Source organism: Mus musculus, chromosome 9, assembly GCF_000001635.26.
Source record: "Mus musculus strain C57BL/6J chromosome 9, GRCm38.p6 C57BL/6J".
Taxonomy (NCBI): Eukaryota; Metazoa; Chordata; class Mammalia; order Rodentia; family Muridae; genus Mus; species Mus musculus.
Window position 1 is genome coordinate 94,516,699 of NC_000075.6, and position 22,068 is coordinate 94,538,766.

General features: G+C 40.6%; 1 protein-coding gene across 1 annotated transcript; it reads right to left on the reverse strand.

Annotated features, from left to right (window-relative positions):
* Nucleotides 1-1,165: 1,165 nt before the first annotated feature.
* On the reverse strand, nt 1,166-21,383 carry Dipk2a (divergent protein kinase domain 2A). The gene is made up of 3 exons (NM_001033145.2): nt 20,521-21,383; nt 7,694-7,997; nt 1,166-3,948 (listed from the first exon to the last, which is right to left on the reverse strand). Exons 1-3 carry the CDS (start codon nt 21,175-21,177, stop codon nt 3,617-3,619), a joined length of 1,293 nt encoding a protein of 430 aa, NP_001028317.2. The 5' UTR covers nt 21,178-21,383; the 3' UTR covers nt 1,166-3,616.
* Between the last annotated feature and the right edge of the window lie 685 nt (nt 21,384-22,068).

Consider the following 22,068-nt stretch of genomic DNA (forward strand, 5'->3'; position numbering starts at 1 on the left):
TTTCCTCTCTCCTGCGTACTTTCCACTAATAGATTATAGGTGTGACAGCCATATTACTGGCTGGTTTGTGCCAAGACATTTCCTAGGTGGTACCGGGTACTTCCTTCTCGTCCAGATGACCAGATCTGTCAGCCTGAGGCTGACTGCAGCTCCGGTTGCCATCCATGAATGTGTCCCTGCCAGCTTTTCAATGAACAGCTTCGGTGTGACCACTACTTAGAATTGTTACTGCATCAGGAATTGCAACCTTGTGCTAACACTTCCATATTTATTAATTAAAATACTAGGTGTTCTGTAATTTTTCCTGGTATCATTTGAATTTTCCAGAGATAAAGCAGGGTGCTTCATTTTATTCTATCTACCAGTTTTCCCAGTAAGTCTTTAATATCCTCCCAAAGGTGGCATAACTCATGTGCTGGTTTGGCTGCTGTTCTCAGTGTCACGTGAATTCAGCGATTTACATGTTGAGCTTGTCTCCATCCACTCTGGTTACCATCCTGCTTGGTTATAAGGTTGTTCCATCGCCGCGCAGTGGTGGCACACACCTTTAATCCCGAACTTGGGAAGCAGAAGCAGGCGGATTTCTGAGTTCAAGGCCAGCCTGGTCTACAGAGTGAGTTCCAGGACAGCCAGGGCTCTACAGAGAAACCCTATCCCGGGGTGGGGGGTGGGGGGTGGGGGGTGGGGGGTAGTTGCTCCACCTAGTCACCCTGTGGTTCAGAATGCTTGAAGTTGGAAGGTTTATGAAAAACTTTCTGCTTTGGCCATTACTATTCATTTTTGACTAGTTACACTGTAGGTTTTGTTGGAAGAGAACACACCTAATGTATACTCTTGAATCAAATGACACAGTTAACTACCTAAGGGAAGCTGAGGAAAGCAGATATTAAAGCTGAAACATGCTTGGTAACTCTGGAAGGTACTGCAATAGCTGTGAACATCATATAATTCTTTTATATATATTTGAAATTTCCTAAGCTCTTTTTTCCACTTATTAGTAAATTTAAAAAAATCACTATCACAGCAAAACAAAACATATTCCTTAAACTCAGCTTATATCCAACTGAAACAATTTCCAAAAAACTGTAACAAAAGTGAAATAATAATAATTATTATTTTTTTGAGTCAAGAAAAACTTGCATGGTTGAAGACAGAGTAGCCAAAGTATGGTTCTTAAAGTATTCTTTATTAAGATCATTAAAAGTTGCAGAAACAACTTTATATTATAAAGGCACAGGGAGACAGTTCTGATAAAATATTCAAATTAAACAGTAACATACAGTACAAAAGACAATTTAAATGCACATACAAACCCCAAATGTTTTGATTCAAAAATATTTCACTGCGTCTATTAATGGGCAATGATTAAAAATATAAATTGTTGCTGTATAATAAATATCTGAGTGTGAACATCTTGATAGCAAAGAGAACAAAATATTTATTGCTTTTCACATACATATTTTTCCCTGTAATTTTAAATTCCTAATTCCTTGACTATCTTTTCAAAACTTCCCCAAAGATAAAAGAAATTCCACATCCTCTCTAATGGTAGTTATACCTGAAGTAGCCATCACTGCCTGGAAGGCTTCTTGACTTCTTGCTCTGTAACCACAACCACAGTCACTCCCCAAAAACATGATGATGTTTGTGGAACCACAGACGGCTCTCCTAGGAGTCCCAACCTCCATGTTATGAATAGGTGGAAAATATAATGGTGTTCTGTTTTGAAACTCTATACTTTAGTGTAGCTCTAAGGACGCAAAAGACTTGGATGATTTTTTCCTACTCCCTTCAAAATCTGTTGGAATTTGTAAGAAGTTAGCTTAGCAAGCTCTTCAATGTTTCACTGAGAACTATGCAATGTACGGATGTATAAGAAGAAACACAATGTAATAATCTGTTTTATAATAGACATCCCTTACCCTCCGTCTTCCCAGTTTTAAACTTGCATTAACTTTATTGCTGTCTTCCTCCACTTTGGATTAACAAACTAATTTAAGATGGTACAAAGATAATTCCCATCACAATAATCAAACAACATGAAAGTTTATCCTAAATAATGGCATTTCAACTGAAGAAGTACCTATGCTAACACGTTTGATATGGTCTTGACCATGTCTGTTCAGATGGTGCACAGCAGCTACAAGTGCTCCTGGCTTGAGGGACAATAAATAGTTGCTAAATGAATGAGAAGGACAAACTTGGCTTTGGTTGTGCATATTTTAATCGCTTTCTGATTTCAGTAAGTCAGGCCAGAACGCACTACCCCAAACTTTACTGCAAACAAAAGAAACAACTTCAAACAGAAAGATATTACCTGTGCTAGTTAGAGCCAACTTTTACAAAGAACAGTTTTTAAATAGACAAAAATTTTACACATTATTTGTTAATTTTTCTACTCACACATTTAAATTTGATGTTCTGATATCTAGCAACTGAGTAAAGAAGATCACAATGGGCACACAAGCTTTACAGTAAAAATTATTAGTGTATCAGTTAGTAAAAGGTTCTGATGCCTAATTGGATTCCAACAATGATTACCATGTTCATTTTGGAGAAACTACCAATGAATAAAAGGTAGAAGGTCTTTACGATATACATTTTTTTAATAAGCAGTAGCTCAACTGTCAGCATTAAAGGGACAGGTAGATCTTAATTTACGAGTGACAGCTAAAATACTGAAGTGGGATACGAAGGTGACCAATTCTATTTTCAGTTCTAAACATAGGAATGTGTCTAATATTTCTTTGGCATATGCATTACTATCTTGGACTAGTTAGCATTTAGAAACCTTGACTTTTATTGTTTCTTCAATCAAAGCGATCGAAGTGTAGACTGCTAGTGTATTATTCTCGAAGCCTTTTAGCAAAGGATGCAGTGACGTTTTGTAGCATATGCTGAACATCATGTTCAGTGTATACCTGTAATTACTGGCATTGAGGGAGTTAACTCTTAAATAACCTGAAATGATGTTATCATGCAGTGGAAAAGCATAGAAGGCTGGGGAGAGGCAAATTATTTACATGGTGAAATACTAAGATCTCTGTAAAAACAGTAAACCTGGGAGTCCTGCCCTAACAGTTTAAGTATGTACCGCATAGCACGGAATGAAAACTACTTATATTAAATTTTAAATGAACACCTATAGTAACCTGGGTGCGTAAAACTTTTAAAAAATGGAAAATGATTTTACACATCAGAAGGAAAATGTGGCCTATAAAACAGGCCAATCTAACTTGAAATTCAAAGTAAATGCAAGAGATTCACAAAATCATGGTAGAAATGCAAACTAAGTACCAAGTACCCTTTGATACACAAGCCATGTAACTATCAGACTCCTTTCCAATAGCTTAGCAATATCATCCACTCAGGTATGGGAAGGGGAAAAGCAGTCAATGGTATCTCAATCTCCAAAGTGAAGAACAGACTTGCAGAAGCGTCGTGAGAACGTTGATGTACAGTAATGTCTTATTTGATGGGTGTTAACGTAAGATCTATCAGAAGTTCATCATTCTCGAGGCCATACTTCCACACTTTGTTTATTCTAGGCAGTTTTTTTGGTGGTTTAGTTTTGTCAGTGCTTTTTCAGCAAAGAAAATGTAAAGATCACTGCTGACTACCTCACATTGTGACTTAACTGTGCCAGATAGCCACGCAGTTCTTTTGCGGCCTGGAACCGGCCATAGCGTTTCTTGGGGTTGGTGCACTCATCCAGCAAGGCCTCCAGTCGGCCATCTTTGGCAATTTCACTTGGTGGATCATGGAGGAGTCCTCCAGAAGTGCCGCGCCAGGTGGCATGTCTGGATAAGAGGTTCTGACAAACGGCATAGTAATTGTGGTCCACAGTGACACGAGCACAGAGGATTTCTTTTGAAAATGACAAGCAAGCTTCCTTGTCACAATCGTCAAACTTGCTTTCATACCATACGTCCCAATTCTCAGGCTTATCTGTGAAAGAAAAATCAGAAATGTTTATTTGAAAAACAACTTCCTAACGTTCTCATACAGAGCATCCCATTAATTAACAAACCTTTGTTTTCTACTCTTATGTATAAAACATACGCGGTAAAACTTAAGTGTTTCGATATACTAACTCACAAAAACATCATTTATCGGGATCTCAGGTGAAAGGGTCAAACGAGGCCCAATTTTTCAGGTTCATCTAGGATTCCCCGACCATAGGGAGGATCCTAAGACATCATCACACCTAACGCTGCAGGACTGGAGAGATCCGGGTCTCTGCCTGGACTGTCAGGCAGCTACATAAGAACACCTCATTTTAGATCTTAGAAGACAGCAAGCCGGAGCTGGAGAGATGGCTCAGTGGTTAAGAGCACGGACAGCTCTTCTGAAGGTCCTGAGTTCAAATCCCAGCAACCACATGGTGGCTCACAACCATCCGTAATGAGATCTGACGCCCTCTTGTGGAAACAGCTACAATGTACTTACATATAATAATAAATAAATCTTAAAAAAAAAAAAGATAGCAAGTCAAGAAATAAGAGAAACCAGCATTGTCTGTCGCCCATAAGACAGTATCCTCAAAAGGATGTACACAGGGACACTGGTCCACCCAGCTGAGGAAATAGCACTGCAGCTAGAGTGTGAGACACATACCAAGGAATAGGAACAAGTGAAGCTAGAACAACAACACATAACATAACAACAACAAACTGTAACTTGCATGGAGCATTTACTGCTCAGAAAGGTAGCTTTGGGTTAAAGCCAGGAGGGGGCAGGATGATGATGGCAGGCCCGTGAGACGGCTTAGCAGATAAAGCTGAGCCTGATGACCCACATGGTGGAGGGTGACACAAGATTCTCCTACGTTATCCTCTGGCTCCACACATACACCTGCATACCCACATCCACATACATATACCCGCAAGCACACAAATCAATAGAACTTTAGAAAACGTTACCTCAGCAACTAGAGAAGGTCAAATCAAAGAAACATTTGAAACAAAAGCAAACTTTAAGGTGCAACTGGATGGCAAGGCAGGAAATATTAACATAGTAGAGAGAGTATTTTATAATAAAAAATAGCTATAAGACATTTAGGTGGGCCTGTCATATATGTGAACAGAATTAGATTTGAAGTCCTAAGTTTAAAATCAGAAGACTAACACCCATATTGAGAACACCAAAGACATGTGCTTGACGGAGTCAAGGCTTTACGAGCAACTAGCTAGTGTGCACAAAACAGATGGGACAGACCCCTTATGCAGAGAAGAAAATACACTCGGGAAAGCCCAGAAGCACAAGAATCATCCAGGAAAGCAAAAGACCATTATTCCTGAGGCATCAAGGGTAATGGATGGACGGATACTGAAAATAAAGCAGAATAAGTCAAGTCTCACACACACACACACACACACACACACACACACACACACACACACTGTACCCAGTAAGAAATCTGGATTCTACCAGAACAATGAGAGGTCATCAGAACCGTTTAAACAAGGGAAACTGTTGGCATTAGCTAAGAGAAAGCAAGCTGCAACTTTTAAGATGGGAAGCATGACATACAATCCTACAATAGCCACCAATATACAGGAAGGAAGAAGGGAGCAGGACCCTCAAGCAGTACCCTCCCTGGGGGAGGGTCTATAACAAATCAAGAAATCAGGAAAGTGCTTGGTGGGCACACGATCTGAACATGGTGTTAAGAAAAGATAAGCAGAATAGACATGATCATAGATAGAGAACGCAGTGACTATACAGCTGCCATGTCGACCATGTGCACCAGGCACCACAATTTGGAAATGCTTGAAGGTAAGCTAAAATTGCTCCTATCCCTTATGTCCGGGGGTGAGGTAAGCTAATAGATAGAGTAAGATTCTCACCAAGGAGCAACAATTCTTGGGTTTATTTGGTTTACCAGATAGGTCTTACAGCACAGCCCAGGCTGGCCTCTAACTCAATATGTACCCTAAACTGGCTTAAAACTCGTGCTGCTCCTGTGTTACCTGCTTGAGTGTTGAGATTCAGGTGAGAGCGTGGTTTCCCTAATATTTCTTCTTCTAGCCAAATTACTTCTAGAATATAGCTTATTTATCCTTGACACTTTGAAGTTCTTATGATACTTGAATTTCAAAACATTTCCCATACTTGCCTACCAATCATGCAGAGAGCTCACAAATAAACAGACAGCAAAGTCTGGATGAAGATATAATCATTACTGTTAAGCTAAAGTCAGATCTGCAGTGCTAGAAATCATCCAAATTAAAATAAGATTAAAACCACAATGGGGACCCCAGGAGAGAACAGAACACCCTTTAGAGGCCCTGCAGAGAAGTGAACCCTCCACAAGAGCAGCTCCACTTTGATGACCAGCAACAAACAGCATGAACTTCCTTTTTCATTAAGTTAAACAAGGGTGTCTCAGCTTCTTCCATACACATCTTCCTTCTGCTCAAGAAAGGCTTCTACATATATATATATACATATATATGTATATATATATATGAATATAAATCAAATATTTGACAGCAAGAAACCATAAAACAATTCAAAAACAATTTGATATATAGTTGCATCATTTATTAAAGAAAAGAAAAACTCATACCAAGGAGATGAACATGTATTTAATTTTATGCAAGAATTAACTCTCAGTTAAGTACCTAATAATACTGCAAGGCAAAGAACATCTCTTCGTTTTTCAGAGCTGGATATTGTGGATTTGTAATAGTCAATGCTGAGAACGCTACTGTGTCTAGGCACCCACCAGATATTGGCAAAATTATCTTTAGAGCCATTTCAGAATTTACTAGTCATCCTGTCCTAATCCCAAACAAAAAGTGATTTTTTTTTAAAAAACTGAAAACTTAAGCCAGCAACTAAAATAGTAATTTTTAATATCAAATATTCTAACATAATACAATCTAAAACACCACTATTTGATATTTACATGCCAAGGAATGATTGTAAGAAAATATGAAGTTTTCTATGGTCCAACATTTCTATAGCTTATATAAATTGTTTGCAATTCATGAGACACAGCAGTCTCCAATCTGTGTCAAGGTGATCCAGGCAGCAGTGACTAATGATGTAAGAGGTGACAGTAAGCTGTGTTCTGCACAGCACAGAGTTCCAAATCTAGGCTGTAGTGAAGTTACATGATACAACACAGGCAATCACTGGCATAAATACTTCATATTCATTATTTACTTGATTTTGAATTCATTTTTGTTAGTTGCACAATTTAGAATTCTTTGACTATTACCAAATTTTTCTACAACCCCCACATTTGTTATGTAACCTGTTCTGACGTTGTGACCGAGTTTACCAAGCTGTGTCCTACACTACAGAACACAGTATGGCAAAAGATATATACATACATGTACACATACCTCCACAGACTCCACACATACCAAGGAATGACTGTAAGATAATATAAAGCTTTCTACGGTCCAACATTTCTATAGCTTATATAAATTGTTTGCAATTCATGAGACACAGCAGTCTCCAATCTGTGTCAAGGTGATCCAGGGAATGGGTGGGCTGTACTAATTTAAACACAGATATTTTACTAAATATAGAGAAAATTCTAATTGCTGATCCTGGTCATACAAAATTAAAAAAAAAAAGATACAAGGTTTTCATCTTAAAAAGAGTGCAATTTTATCAGAAATATAACATTTAAACACAGAAAATGTACAATAGATAAATCTGAAAATTATATACTTACTTTGTCTAATTAATCTTTTGTCGGCAACTAAAACATTTTCGGCATCCACAATGATTACTTTCCCATCTCTTGGACCAACTGCAAAGTTGTCAAAGCTGACGTCCAGGAGGTAGAGTGCAAATTCAAAGTCATTGTTTGTAAGCTGCTCTGCTATCTCCATTAACTGCCAAGCAAGGTCAACTCTCTTCTCCCATGGTGCATTAAAATAACTCCACAGTTCTTCTCCAACATAATTTACAGCCACCATTCTTCCACAAGCTCCAAGATATTTTGCAAATGGCCAACCTTCATCAGATGGAAAACTCTACAAAAGAATTATCTTAATATTATAATACAGTCTGATGAAGTTACCTTGGGTCCCCCCCCGCCCCCGCACCCCAGAAGCTGACAGGGGATTCCTCCTAGGTACAGTTCAGTACAAATTTCATCTTCCCTCCTCACTCAAACCATTACCATAGACCTGAAAGAATGTGAAAAATGTTGTATTCGAAATCTGTGACAAGTACTACTTTTCACTATCTCAGAAACAAATTTACCAATACAAGGCAAGAGTCACTATCTTTGTACCAATTCTAAAAACATTTATACCTTTCTATATCTTTTTGATTTCTACACATACAAGCAATCAATGGTTTTCTTTAAATAAATAGTCTTGAAAAATACACCAACTAGTAATTATTTACCTGGTTAAGTACCTTGCTATGTAGGCAATAAAGACGAACTATAGAAGCTTTGTTTAGCTACAGGCTTTTATTTTAGAGGAACAGACACTGAACAAATCCTATGGTGTTAGTAACTACACTAAAGTTTGTACACTTCTAGAGGCCCTAACCAATCCAGAAGCAGTCAAGACAATGCTGGGAAGGATTATTGGATGCTTAACAATACCCAGGCCTGGGAAAGAGTACTCTGGTCTCAACGTGGCCTCCATTCTGAGCACCCACGGACTTGAGTTCGTCTTGTTTCAACCTTTTCCCCTTGCTCCAGCCTCAAAATTATTTTTTTTTCACATTAGTGGAGTTTTCTAATGGGCTTTTTAGCTACTAGGAAGATTCTAGTTCTAAATCAAAAGTAATGTCTTTAAAAGCATAAACAAGTCATTTTAAACGTAATTATCACCTAGATCTGCCCGTGATCCCATGCTGGGAATCCAACTCAAGGCTCTGTGCATGCCGGGCTTTACAAATGAGCAATGTCCCTGGCCCCATCAAAGATACTTTCTACCACTAAATATGCTGTAACCAAAATGAATACTGGAGAAAAACAAAAGATGGTTAGAAGTTAATATTACTTTCATGTGTAAGGTTGCAAGGCCAGGTTTGTGTCAGTCTTGTTCTTAGCTGGAAAAAAAAATATGAAATGATACTTAAACCAGCATTAAAGGAGTGAGATAAACCAGGAAGACGGCAAACCTTAAACCCCCCAGAGAAGGAGCTTCTATTTTCAAACTCTGGATAATCTACATACACCTGAAGAGGCAGAGGTATGGCCTTTCTTCTTTAAACAAACAAACCAACAACAACAACAGCAAAACCCAAAAAGCAAGGCTAATTTTGCCTCAACTTTTAATTGTACAGATTGTCTCTAAAGTCCTCATGCTAGAAGAGAGACAACTTTAGAACACATTCTCACTTTGCACCCCCTTTAAGTCTAAGTATACACAACCACCATACTTTGCATATATAACTTTTACAAGTATTCTATGACAAAATACTACTTATATGAAAAGAGATCATGGATCTTAAATATAGTAAATTAATAAATTCACTTTGGGGGCAGAGACAAGAGCTACTTAGTCTTTAGAAATTAGAGGTAAATGTGTTTTTAATCCTTAACAATATTTTTATTTCTCTTGGGAGCTGAGAAAAGTGACAGACAGATCACTCACGTGAAACGTGCGGTGCAAAAACTGTTCACAAACCACACAGTTTCAACTTTCCTCTCTATTTAAAATATCTCATGACCTTGACATTTTTTGTTAGACAAATGGCTACAATCGACTTGCCTATTTATAAGAAGTGTGAATGCATTCTGACGTAAAAATGGAACACTAAAAGTTTAATAAGTATGTGGGATCACATTATTTTATCATGTAAAAAGAAAAACAAAACCATCTCCATTCAGCGTACTATTCACACGCCATATTGTAGAACAGACACAAGCACATCTTTGTGAAAATAAAATGGTCTTTGACAACAAGAGAAAGGGGATCCCTGCCAACATCTGCACATGTACAAATGCCTCCTTGTTTTTGGAACCTTTCCAACTGGCAAAGGACAGTCAAATGTACACTTCATTACCCGCCCCTCATAGAAGAGGGCAAAATAGATGAACAAATGTCATATTGAGCAACTTTTACATTAGCATTGTGACTGCTCATGATTTCTAACTGACGTCGTATGCCTCGCTTTAAGAGACAATTCTTTCGTGTAGCTTGCTACCTACTCTTTTGGAAGAGCTTTCATCACTGAAGTCACACCATTTGCTTATAAGACAGCACTATTTCACTATATAATCAAAGCACTATTCATTAATGAGAACAGATTTTTATTAAACACGTTGTGGTACAAAAGAACAAAAAAATAAAAAAACAAAAAATGGCTCAGGGTTGGAAGCCAAGTTTAAAACAACCCTGGCGTACAAACAAAATACCATAGCCAAGCAGAATTTGAAAGACATTTTGAATTCATTAGAGCTTGGATTTGTTAAATATAAAGTAATATTGAAAACAAGGGTTTTTTTTTTTCCTGATTAGCAAACTCTTACAGATATAAAACACAGTAGCTGGGATTAAAAAGTTTATTATGGAGGCCTAGATTTCCTTACTTAAAACAAAAATCTGGAGACCAGATATTCAAATTATCTGAAACCAAAGAGTTTCATTTAATCTGAAATATGCAATTATTTTACTTATTTACTATGTACAATTGAAAAATGTGCAAGTGCTTCCCAAACGAAGGCAAATTTTCAGACTTAGAACAGTACGACAGATGCAGCAGGTCCTCTCAACTTTTTATAAATGTTTGTAAATTATTATATGTATAAAATATAGACTATCGATGATATAAAAGTAAAGACTGCATAAAGGTAGAAGATAGTTGTAAACCTATATATTTGTTTTTCTATCAATGTACTTTAAAAATTAAATTAGTGACAGCACAAAGACAATGCTAGAATATTAATGTAAACATATAAATTATTTGTATGTAGCATATGGTGCAATGATAGAACACTTATACTTTATGTGTGAGGCCCTGGAAATGACTAAGATGCAGAATTTTACTAAGGTCATCCTCTATTCTACAAAAACAAAACAAAACAAGAGGAAAAAAACCATGGAGCTCATACATGATTCACACACAAAGATTATGGGAATTGGCTGTAACGCAGGTATGTAATATTTTCTATATATAACATACAGTCTTCAACAGAACTCCTACACTAAATGGAAAATATTACACAGCATATGAGAATAAGGAGTTTGAAATTATAAGGCAAAACTCAGATGCCCGCCTCAATCTCTACCTCTCAATACCTGAACATAATTCTTCCCCCAACTCCATACTCCCAGACAAGCTACTACTCCCATGTGCTACAGTTTCATGGGCATTTGTTTTCACTAAGAACACAGTTTCATACCTTAGCATACACCTGGGATGCTCTTACCACATTGACAGTCAGTCAGTCTAATAAACACACTTAGGGTTGGCTTAAATAGAGACCACGGAGGGGGAATAACCCTGCACTGGTCTGTATCATAACACCTGCTTGAGGAATGCTGCTATGTGCTAACAGCACAGGTTATGTAGTTACCTTTATAAAATCAGAGAAAATTCTTAAACAGTGGAACACTGGATTGAAAATTGATAGCAGTATGCTTTGAATTTATCTTGACTATTGCAAAAGAACTATAGCTGGCCCAAGTTTGCCTTTTATTACCCCTGAACTTTATGGCAATTAATACTGTGCTAATAAGTTAGATTTATAATCCACATAACCAACTCAACATATTTGAATCCTTCTTTCTTTCTATTGAGCACAGTGATTTTGTTTTTGATTTCTGGTAGTAAGTGGTTAATGAAGCATTTGGAATTTTTTTGGTATGCATTACCACATTTTTTTAAGTTTTGCTATTACTGTATTTATGAATACATATACATTTTTATAACATATTTTAATAAGATCACATATTTTTAGGATAATTGCTAACAAACGCGTCCACTAGGAATTAAGAGCTCCTAGAGAACAGTGAATAGATTGAGTGATTCTTAATCATATTTCTTTCTATCAAGAAAAGAAGTACATTTCTGGATGAGTATGTAGATTTGGAGAAGCAGATCTTTAAAAAGTTCATTAAGCTCACCGAGTGCATCGAGGCTTCCCCTTTGGTTCTGGACCTGCCTGATGAAAACAATGGTATACATATCACTCCAGTTTTACAGAGGAAGAAACCGATCTCAAAGGACTTACTAGTCTCCTATATATGACATATAACTAACAGATTAAAATACAGCCAACTTATAAAGGCTAGTGCTCTACTGTCTTTTACTCCTATGTAACCAATATTATTTTTATATACTAAAATTTAAGTACACAAATATTTTTCATAGACGAATACTAGCATTCTATTGAAAAGTATAGAACTTCAATTCACGAGAAAATATCAAATAAACACATGAGAAATGTGTTACCATTTAGAATTGTTTTTTTTAAAGAAGGCGATTCCTAATAAACTAACTTCAAAAAGCTTATCAAAATATACAACCTAAAATGTCCATCAGTTTTTCTATACTAGCATTTCTGCACAAAAATACACAAACTTTGAACTTGAGAACATTTGAAGAAAGCAAGTGTTATAAGGAGTACAGAAATGTTTAAAGGTTTAATTTCAATCTTAGAATTATTTTAAAAGCCCCTATCTGAATGAAATCCCAGTGTGGCAATACATGTTGTAACAGCTGTTCATACAGATTAGTCAACTGTGTTGTGCTGGTGACAGACTAATGTGTTCACAGTTTTGTGAACTGTCTAGAGGGGGAATGCAGGAGAGTTACTAGGAAGACTTAATAGTTACTTCAACTTGACTAGAATGTCTATGAGATCTTAGCTTAATTTAAATTGGGAAGTAGCTAGTGGCCAAAAATTTATCACAAATATAGCAGACACCTAAAACCTCAAGCTATTTTAAGTCTCAGGATATGCCTCATTTATCATGAAATCATCTTCTGAATGTCATTTCCACCCGCCTCAATTCCAACATTAACCAATGCTTTGAAAATAGAAAGGTTGTGTTAACTGAACATCACAGCAAATGGCTGTATACAAAACTGGAAACCAATGTCACATACATTAACACAAACCTCCCTAAATTAAATAGAAATAAGTCGTCTTGTAGAACAGCTTTTACACACACACACACACACATACACACTCTCTCTCTCTCTCTCTCTCTCTCTCTCTCTCTCTCTCTCTCTCTCTCTCTCTCTCCCTCTCTCTCTCTCTGCCAAAACTCACTTGGCAAAGCTTTACGCAAGGATGTACTAATCTCAAGAGATCCTTTCTTACCTACTCTACAAACAGCAACTGTTACCCACATTTCTAACTTGAATGTGTAAGTACAAACATTTGTTACCAATTAAAAAACCATTAAAAGAAACAAGAGCACACTCTTAGGATCTGATAACCTAAAAATGTGATCTTACTTTCTTCAGTCAACATAAGTTTCCTTGGTTCCAAACACCACCCTTCTTAAGAACAGTAAAACATCTGCCAACAGCAGGGTCTTCCACACCATTAAATAAATGCCAGTTGCTGGCTTACAGAGATTAATATTCTGATTGCCTTAAATTTAAGATGAAAAGAAACCCAACTTCCCCCACCCATTTCTTGTGTGCTTTCTTACAATGGAGTCTAACAGTAGACTCTAAGATTTCTTTTACTTCTCCTTACATCTTAACCCAACAAGTCTTAGTAGTTAATTTCCTTAAATTCATTCTCCAAAATTTCCTTAAATTTAATTCTCTACTGCTTTGAAAATAAACTCTGAGCTCACCCAGTCTGAGTACTTCATCTTATGCTCAACTACTAGCCTTCACTACTCCCATGCAAGAGGCCTCCCATGGAGGCCCTCCCTGATTTTTTTTACCACCAGAGAGCTTCCTTGTCCTCTTCATTGACTGTTAAAACTCAAACTTAGCTTGTTCTGTGTGCCACCTAATCTTAAAGCTGAAGCTATGCAAACTGTGTCTTGAACGTGAGTCACCTCTGATGGAACCCAAAGGTGGATACAACAGTGGCTGGCAGCATTCAGCAATGGCATCGTAACTCTGATGTCTCCTCTATTTTACATCGTTCAGCAATGCCAATGTACTGAATAAAATTATAACTAATGATTTACCAAGAAAAATAAGTATTTTTTTTGTATTTATAGTACTTATTCTACTTCATTTACTTCATATGGGACAAATGTCTAACCCCCTTTAAATGATTACCCCCAGTAAACTAAAACCTGAAGTAACAGCTATGTAGATATGTAGGATGTGTGCATGTGTGTGTACATGTGTCTCTGTGTGTGTGTGTGTGTGTGTGTGTGTGTAAAGGAGGTGGCATATGAATATCTGTCATGCAAAGTGTGGAGTAGAGACTGAGGGAATGACCATCTAGAGACTGACTCACCTAGGGTTCCATCCCATTTACAATCACCAAACCCAGACACTGTTGTGGATGCCAACAAGTGCTTGCTGACAGGAGCCTGATATAGCTGTCTCCTGAGAGGCTCTGCCAGTGCCTGACAAATACAGAGGTGGATGCTCACAGCCATCCACTGAACTAAGCATAGGGTCCCCAATGAAGGAGCTAGAGAAAAGACCTAGGGAGCTGAAGGGGTTTGCAGCCCCATAGGAAGAACAACAATATGAACTAACCAGTTATCACACCAGCCCCCCAGAGCTCCCTGGGACTAAACCACCAACCAAAGAGCACACATGGTGGGACTCATGGCTCCAGCTGCATATGCAGCAGAGGATGGCCTTGTCAGGCATCAATGGGAGGAGAGGCCCTTTGTCCTATGAAGACTCTATGCCTCCCTGTGGGGGAATGCCAGGGCCAGGAAGCAGGAGTGGGCAGGAGTGGGTGGATTGGGAGGGGGGAGGAAGTAGGGGGAGGGTGCTTTTTGGAGGGGAAACCAGGAAAGGGGATAACATTTGAAATGTAAATAAAGAAAATATCCAATAAAAATGACTATCTGTCATGGTAAAACCTATGTATTCTGACATATATATCAGCATAACACACTAAAGGCAAAGAGTCTTGCAACCACTGTAGCTATCTGAGAACTAAAAAGCTTACAAAGAATATTTGTAAAGATTTCTTGTTTATAAACACGGGTGCTTTATACATAATACTTGAGTGTGTTCCATCTCCTTTCATCTTTAAAGCACTAACATCCTCATTCCATTCATTGAACCTGAGTGCTGAAACATTTGAGTGATTTGCCTACATGTCACTGAATAACTTCATGTTATTACAGAATATAAATGGGCCCAATCTGAGGAAAGACCCCACCTTTATACCTCCACCCAGCAAAATCTCACCCCTTCAGTACTCAATCCCCTTTGCTCTCCCCAACCCTCAAAAGAGACATCTAACGTGTGTAACTGCTGTGTGGATCTGTGTGTGTGTGTGTGTGTGTGTGTGTGTGTGTGTATAGGCATGCGTGTCCTGTTTCCTGTGGCCCAAGGTAGTCTCTCCAATATTTTAGTTCAAATGCCTTACAAGACAATTTGCCAAATGAACAAACAAAATTCATTTATTTTGACTGCAAGTCTAATAATAAGCTCTTTAGTATTTCATAGATAACTTCTTCTTTGCAACTTGTGAATTGGATGATTTTAATATATAATTTTTAAAACTTCCCAGAGGCTAGGCTTGGTGGCACATGCCTGTAGCCCTGGGACTTGAGAAGTGAGGCAGAAAGATCAACAGTTCACAGCCCAAACCAAAACTTTCCAAGCTTTATAATGAGGATGGATAATTACCCCCGGCTTAGACTCACTTCACAATGGTTCAACATTCACTGCACATATAAGAAATGTAAGTCTTTACATCCTCAAGGCTATTATTAGTTTTCTATATAGTTGAATGGAAGGTCCAGGAATCAAAGTCAGAAATCTGTGGAACTCAGTAGCAATCAATGACAGTAGTAGGCCAGAGCAGCCACAAGGTTTAAAAAAAAAAAAAAAATTGAACAAAAACCAATCTTACAATCTTCTGGATAACTAACTAGCCACTAAAGCCCAGCCCACAGGAAACAGAATAACCAGCAACAAAGACAAAAAGATCACTATTTCCAGCAACAAGTGTAAGGACCAATTGTAAGGCAGAATAACTAACTACCCCCACCACCCCATGCAGTACAAATATGGAGGCATGCTTCCTTAAGGGTGTCTGTTTCACTGGTTTTCCCAAATAAATAAATAAATAAATAAATAAATAAAATGTCCCTTTAATTTTGGACCTGAGATATACAAAATGTTTTTTGTTATGTCCATTTGTATTTTTATGAGGTTTAGTCAAGTGTCAAACATGTCCATGAAACCTCAAATGCAAACACACACACACACACAAAACATATGATTTTAAGATTACAAAGTGCTCTCCTCGGCACTGCAGGGTATGGAATGCACAGCTGCAGCCCTAGCACTGGAGGCTGAAGCAGGAAGACGAATGCTGAGCACCAAAAAAAAAAAAAAAAAACAAACAAAACAAACAAAAAAAAAAACAACAAAACAAAAACAAAACCAAAGCAACAACCTCTAGTGTGTTTTGAGCCTAAACACAGGAATGCAGTTATTAAATCAGCTGCCAGAGGGAAAAAAGGAAGGAGCCACAGCCCACTGCCTAAAACTTCCAAGGTGAAAACATCCATTCTGAAACTAATGCTAAACAAGACGCTTGGCCCCTTATTTTTCTCTTCCTTAACAGGACTTTTGTTTTGAAATCTGAGTACACATGTGTAAAATTTAGATATTAGAAAAGCTTGAAAGATTGTTTGATCTGGCCTCAAATTCACACCCCAGCAGAGACCTAGCACCCCAGTCTAGTTCTCTTTTAGAAGAGATTAATTAAATCCATTAGTTAAAGCTAAACTTAGAAAACAAACACCAACAAGGAAAAACAGATTTCTCAAATCAAGAATTTGAGAGTCCCCCCAATAGGGCAGAATCAAAGGAACTGATTCAATAGACCTATTTAGGAGAAAATAGTTATTTCATTAAACAACAACAAAAAAATGTTATCCCAACCTTTCTCTCAATGGTCATAATCCTCTTTGTCTAGTTCAAAAAGTTCTTTTTAGCAAGGCACCAAGAGGTACACCGTCCTGAACTCAGGCTGCTGCTAAGAGAAAGCTCTACTCTGTGCTCTCTACGACCTTCCAGTGGCTGTCAGAGCGGATGAGATCAGCAGAGCTGTGGTTCAGTTCAGCCTGTCAGCAGCCACACTCTGTGTGTTTCCGGAATATACCAGGTGATTACAGTCACCCTCTATCCCTACACTAGCATTTACTCTCTGCTGGTCATGCAAACCCCACACAAATGCCCTGTATATAATATTTTGCCTTTTACAAGTAAAAGGAAAGCTTAAAAGCCACAGCAAACAATGATAATTGCATACTATAAAAATTAAGTCCTATTAAATCTATGATTCAGAAAATGGAAGGCAAATATAGTTCAACCAATATATAATACAGCTAAACATATTCTTGGCTCTTCCCCCTAAAACAACCAAGGGTTTTCTTGCCAGTGCTCCTTGGTCAGTCACAGATAGTGGCTGACTTTCAGAATCTCCAGACACTCCCCATCCTGACCTGTTCAAGAACAGGTAGCAAGCACAAACACCAGCAGAGAAGTTACCTTCCAATGTCTACCTTCCATTTTTAATGACCTAAGATTGTTATCACACACACAAAAACCAACAAACCCCACTCTGGGTACTCCTCCTTCCACAGGATGAGGGCCGGCTAGGCATGAGGGATACACCTCTTGATGAGTAAAAATGTAAAGGAAAAAGGTTTCTGACATGATAAAGGTTCTGAGAACTGTCTTGTCCACTGCAGAACAACTTTTCCTAGAAGCCAGACACAGACACGCTCCATAACTGTTAAGACCATTAAACAACAGGAGGGGCTGCACTCTCAGTTTCACACTGCAACACTGACAGCACAACTGCAGTTTAACACACGTGTGTATGCATGTGTAACAGACAGCACCTTCCACTTCCCTGTTCAGGCCATAACAGATATTTCATGTTTTACTGTTTCTTAACATCTAACAGTTAATGAATTAAACTGATCTACATTTTCATCTGTTTCACTAGTACCTTAAACAAAAGGGGATTTTTAAAAAGTAATTAATTACTTAAAAGCATCATTACTCTGTTACTTTTGTGAAGAACAATTTGATAATGGAAATCCACAGGGTTTTTTTTTTCCCCTAAAATTTTAGACAATAGAAAATTTATAAATCTAGTTTGTCATCATCCAGCATCCAAAAATTCATTAGGTGGCTCCCTCTCCTGGAAAAAAGTGAAAGGTGAGTTCAGCTTTAAGTTGTGAAGCACTGGCTCCTTAAAAACACTTTAAAACAATATGAAGCAAAAAAGTAAAGAAGCAACTGTGAGTGGCTTTTCTATTAGTACCAGGACAGCAGGCTTTATAGAAACTGTACCACTAAATGTACAGTTTGCATAGCTAACAAGTAACATACATGATGATCTGATTTACCATACAAAAACAGTATTCTTGATTACAAATCTGGATATACTTTTAACTTACTGATTCACAATCACACCACACATACTTTCAAAATCACTACCAAAGATCAAGTGTTTTTGTAAGGGAAGCATCTACTCAGGAGAATTTTAGGTTAAGCTCCACCTCCTCGGGTTAAGGAAAAAAAAAAAAAAAAAAAAGGCACTGTTCCACTGGTAGTAAAAACTCCAAAGTGTGTCTTTAACAAGTATGTAGCATAATGAAGCATCAGGACTACCCCTGGGAGCTGGGCTGACTAAACTACTGATGCAATTTATGAATGCCTCAATCTAGTAGACATTTTCTCACATTTATCCTGTACTCTACGCAATCATCCACTCAGAAAAATTTAGGCATTAGGCTTCAAATAAAGTGAGAAAAATGTAAAGTCACAACACATTTGACTATCTCAACTGCACAACAGGCTGAAAACGCCAGGAGTGTGAAGACATAAAAACTCCCGGTAAGAGACAGCTTTGTGGTGTGGAAATTACCAGTTTCTCAAGTTCAGATGCCTATGTTTTTAAAGAAGAAAACACAATGTTTAATCTTAATATTAGTTGTTCCTAATGCATCCATACCTAGAATCAACCCTATAAAAATCGCTCAATAGGCACTCAGTATTTAAAATGCAAAAACTGTATATACCTTAAGTTCAGTGCTAAATTTTGGGACCTCAGAGATTTTTGACTATCGACTACAGTCAATTACACTACTAAGTGCTGTCAGTACCTGCTAACATAAATACAGCTTGGAGAGGTGGGGGCTTGTGGGAGTGGGTGGGGGGGGTCATACTTAGAGACTCGCTAATCTAAACTAATGAATAGAATAATCCTGCAAAGTAAGCTTAACTGAATTTACACTGATCAGAGATAAAACAGTACTTATTAAACCATCTGAACTTTAAAATTAACCTATCACATATATCTTAACAGCAACTTGAAATTTTATTAAGGCTCACATTAGAACTTCAGCTGATCAAATACTCGTGTTAAGGATGCTTGGCTGAACTAATCAAGGCTGATTTCTCTTGACTAAGACGCAGAAAACTTGAAAGAAAAAAAAAGCCACCAATAGAGTACATTCCTATTCATACTTTAATCAACAACAGAAACAAGGTCCAAACCCTCTAGCCATTAGTGACATTCTTAGCGGAGAAAGGGCGTGAACTATACAATCAATTACTTGTGGTTAATTTAAACTCACTTTCCCTAGCACTTGACGTTTAGAACTGGTAACTTTTCTTGCAGCCAAGAGAGATCACACACCTACTGGACAATCGCTGCCCAAGGGCACAGCACTTTAGCGGGGGGGGGGGGGGTGTTTGAAACAAATTACTCCAAAAATAAACCGGATTCCTTTCTCTTATCTATTTTCTTCTTGCCGCCACCAGTAAAACGATTCCATTCTATCCTCCTAAAAGGCACGTTTATTTTCGAAATGAAGTCAAGAAAAAGCAAATAAGTCAGTTGGGCTAGAGGCCAAAACCCTTTTCCTTAGATCCTAGCTCCAACCTAAAAAAAAAAAAAAAAAACACTTTAATTCCTTCCTTAACCGGATTACCATATGACTAGGGCAGGCCACAGCATCAGGATGCAAAAGTCCGTCTTGGCCTTTAGCCTTCCCAGCCCAAATCTAACTCTTTCCCCCATTTCCTAGCTTCTAATTCCACGCAAAGCACGAGTCACGAATTAGCTCCCTTCACTTTACCACCACCCCACTCTCTGATCTCATCTTTCCCACCTGGTCCCAGAACTAGCTGATTGACTAACAGGGAGATGATCTAAGAAATAAAACAAAGACAGACTCGGGGAAGTTAGGCTAGCCAGGCGGGACAGCAAAGGACGTGTGCCCAGGGTGCCCAAGTCCTCGGAAAGAGGTACAAGGGCTCGCTATCGCACTGACACTGGCATCCAGACTGGGACGAGCGGGAGGGCGGAAGGAAACTCGCGAAGAGGCATTTTGGGAGAGTTGGGGACGCACTCCCTCTGGCGTCGAAGAGCCCCGCGCCCGCGCCTACCTGTAGCACCAGCGGCTCGGGGTTGAAGGCCAGGGTGAGCAGCAGCTGCATGCGCTCGGAGTCCTTGAGGTTACGCAGCAGGAAACTGCCCGAGTCCTTGGTCTCCGCGTAGCGGCGCACCAGGCGGTCCAGCAGGCGCTGCGAGGGGCAGTGCACCAGGTCCGACCAACCCTCCACCGCCTCCGGCGTGAGCAGCCGCACGTCGCCGTTGAGACGCGCGAACTCGGTGCGGGGCATGGCCTGGAGCAGGTCGCAGCGCGGCCGGCCGGTGGCCCGCTTGCAGATGCTCTGGTCGAGCTGCGCCAGCTCGCGCTGCGAACCCAGGCGCTTGAGCACCACGCGCCGGCGGCCGCCCTCGCGGGGCTCGCCGTACTGCGCGAAGTACACGTTCTTCACGTTGAGGAAGTCCAGCAGGCGCAGGCGGCCCCACGTCTCGAAGCCCACCTGGCCGTTGAGGAAACGGCGGCACCAGCTCGTGCCGAAGCACGCCGGGCACTTATTGAGCTGCAGGAAGCGCCGGTCGGCGAGCTCGTTGCGCTGCCAGGAGGCGAGCAGCGACGGCGAGTGCAGCAGCATCAGCACCAACAGGCTGCCGAGCGCCGCCAGCTTCAGTGCACGGGACAGGCGGCCCAGCTTCAGGGGCACCAGGCGCCACATCCCGCCCGCGCGCGGCAGCGGCCGGGGCCGGGGCGGGCGAGCGCACCCCGCCGGGCCGCCCCACGGCGCCGAGGCCCGCGGCGCAGACGGAGGGCGGCAGCGAAGGAACCCGAGGACGGGCTGCGCCGGCCGAGCGCGGCGACTTCCCGATCGGCTGTCTCCACAACTCCCGGTGCCCTCCTCCGAGCTCCCCGCCCTCCGACTCCGCGGGCGCCGCCTCCTTGCCCGCCAAGTTATAGAGGCGCGGGGAGGGGGGGGGGGAGGAGGGAGCGCGGGAGCCGCGGTCGCGCGCACGCGCACTCCCGCCCGGGACGCTTGAGCTGCGCCTTGCTGGGTCCCGGGCGAGCAGCGCGCGCGGGGGCGAGTGAGGAGTCCCGGACGCCTCACACTCGAGAAGCTACGGTGCGAGGAGGGGAGGAGAGGATGCGGCGGGGCCCCCACGCGCGGGCACGCCCGAGAGCGAGGGGCGGGGCCGGGGGCGGGGCGAGCGCGCCCCCGGGAAGCGTCAGCGCGAGCTCGCGGGGAGGCGGTGGAGAGGGTGGGTGGAGGGCGCGCCCGGGAGGGCGGAGCTCGCCAGCTCCGCCACCGGAGACCTTCAGTAACGGCTACTCTGGGGTGACTGTCGGGCTACACAGGCGCCCCGGAGGCCTTTGTGGGAAGGTCATTGGAAGGGAGAGGGCGGAGGCAAGCGGGAGCAGAGAGGCCCATCCTGGGAGCGGGAGGAGGTGGGGCCGAAGCCTGGGGGCGGGGCTGGAGTGGGGCCGGGCCAGGTCCTGGGGGCGGGGCCTGGCCGCCCGCTCCGGGCCTTATATGGTGTGGCGCGCGCTTGTTCTTTTGACTGGCGGGACCTCTGGGTCGCGCGCTTTGTGCCGCCGTAGGGCCTGCGGGCAG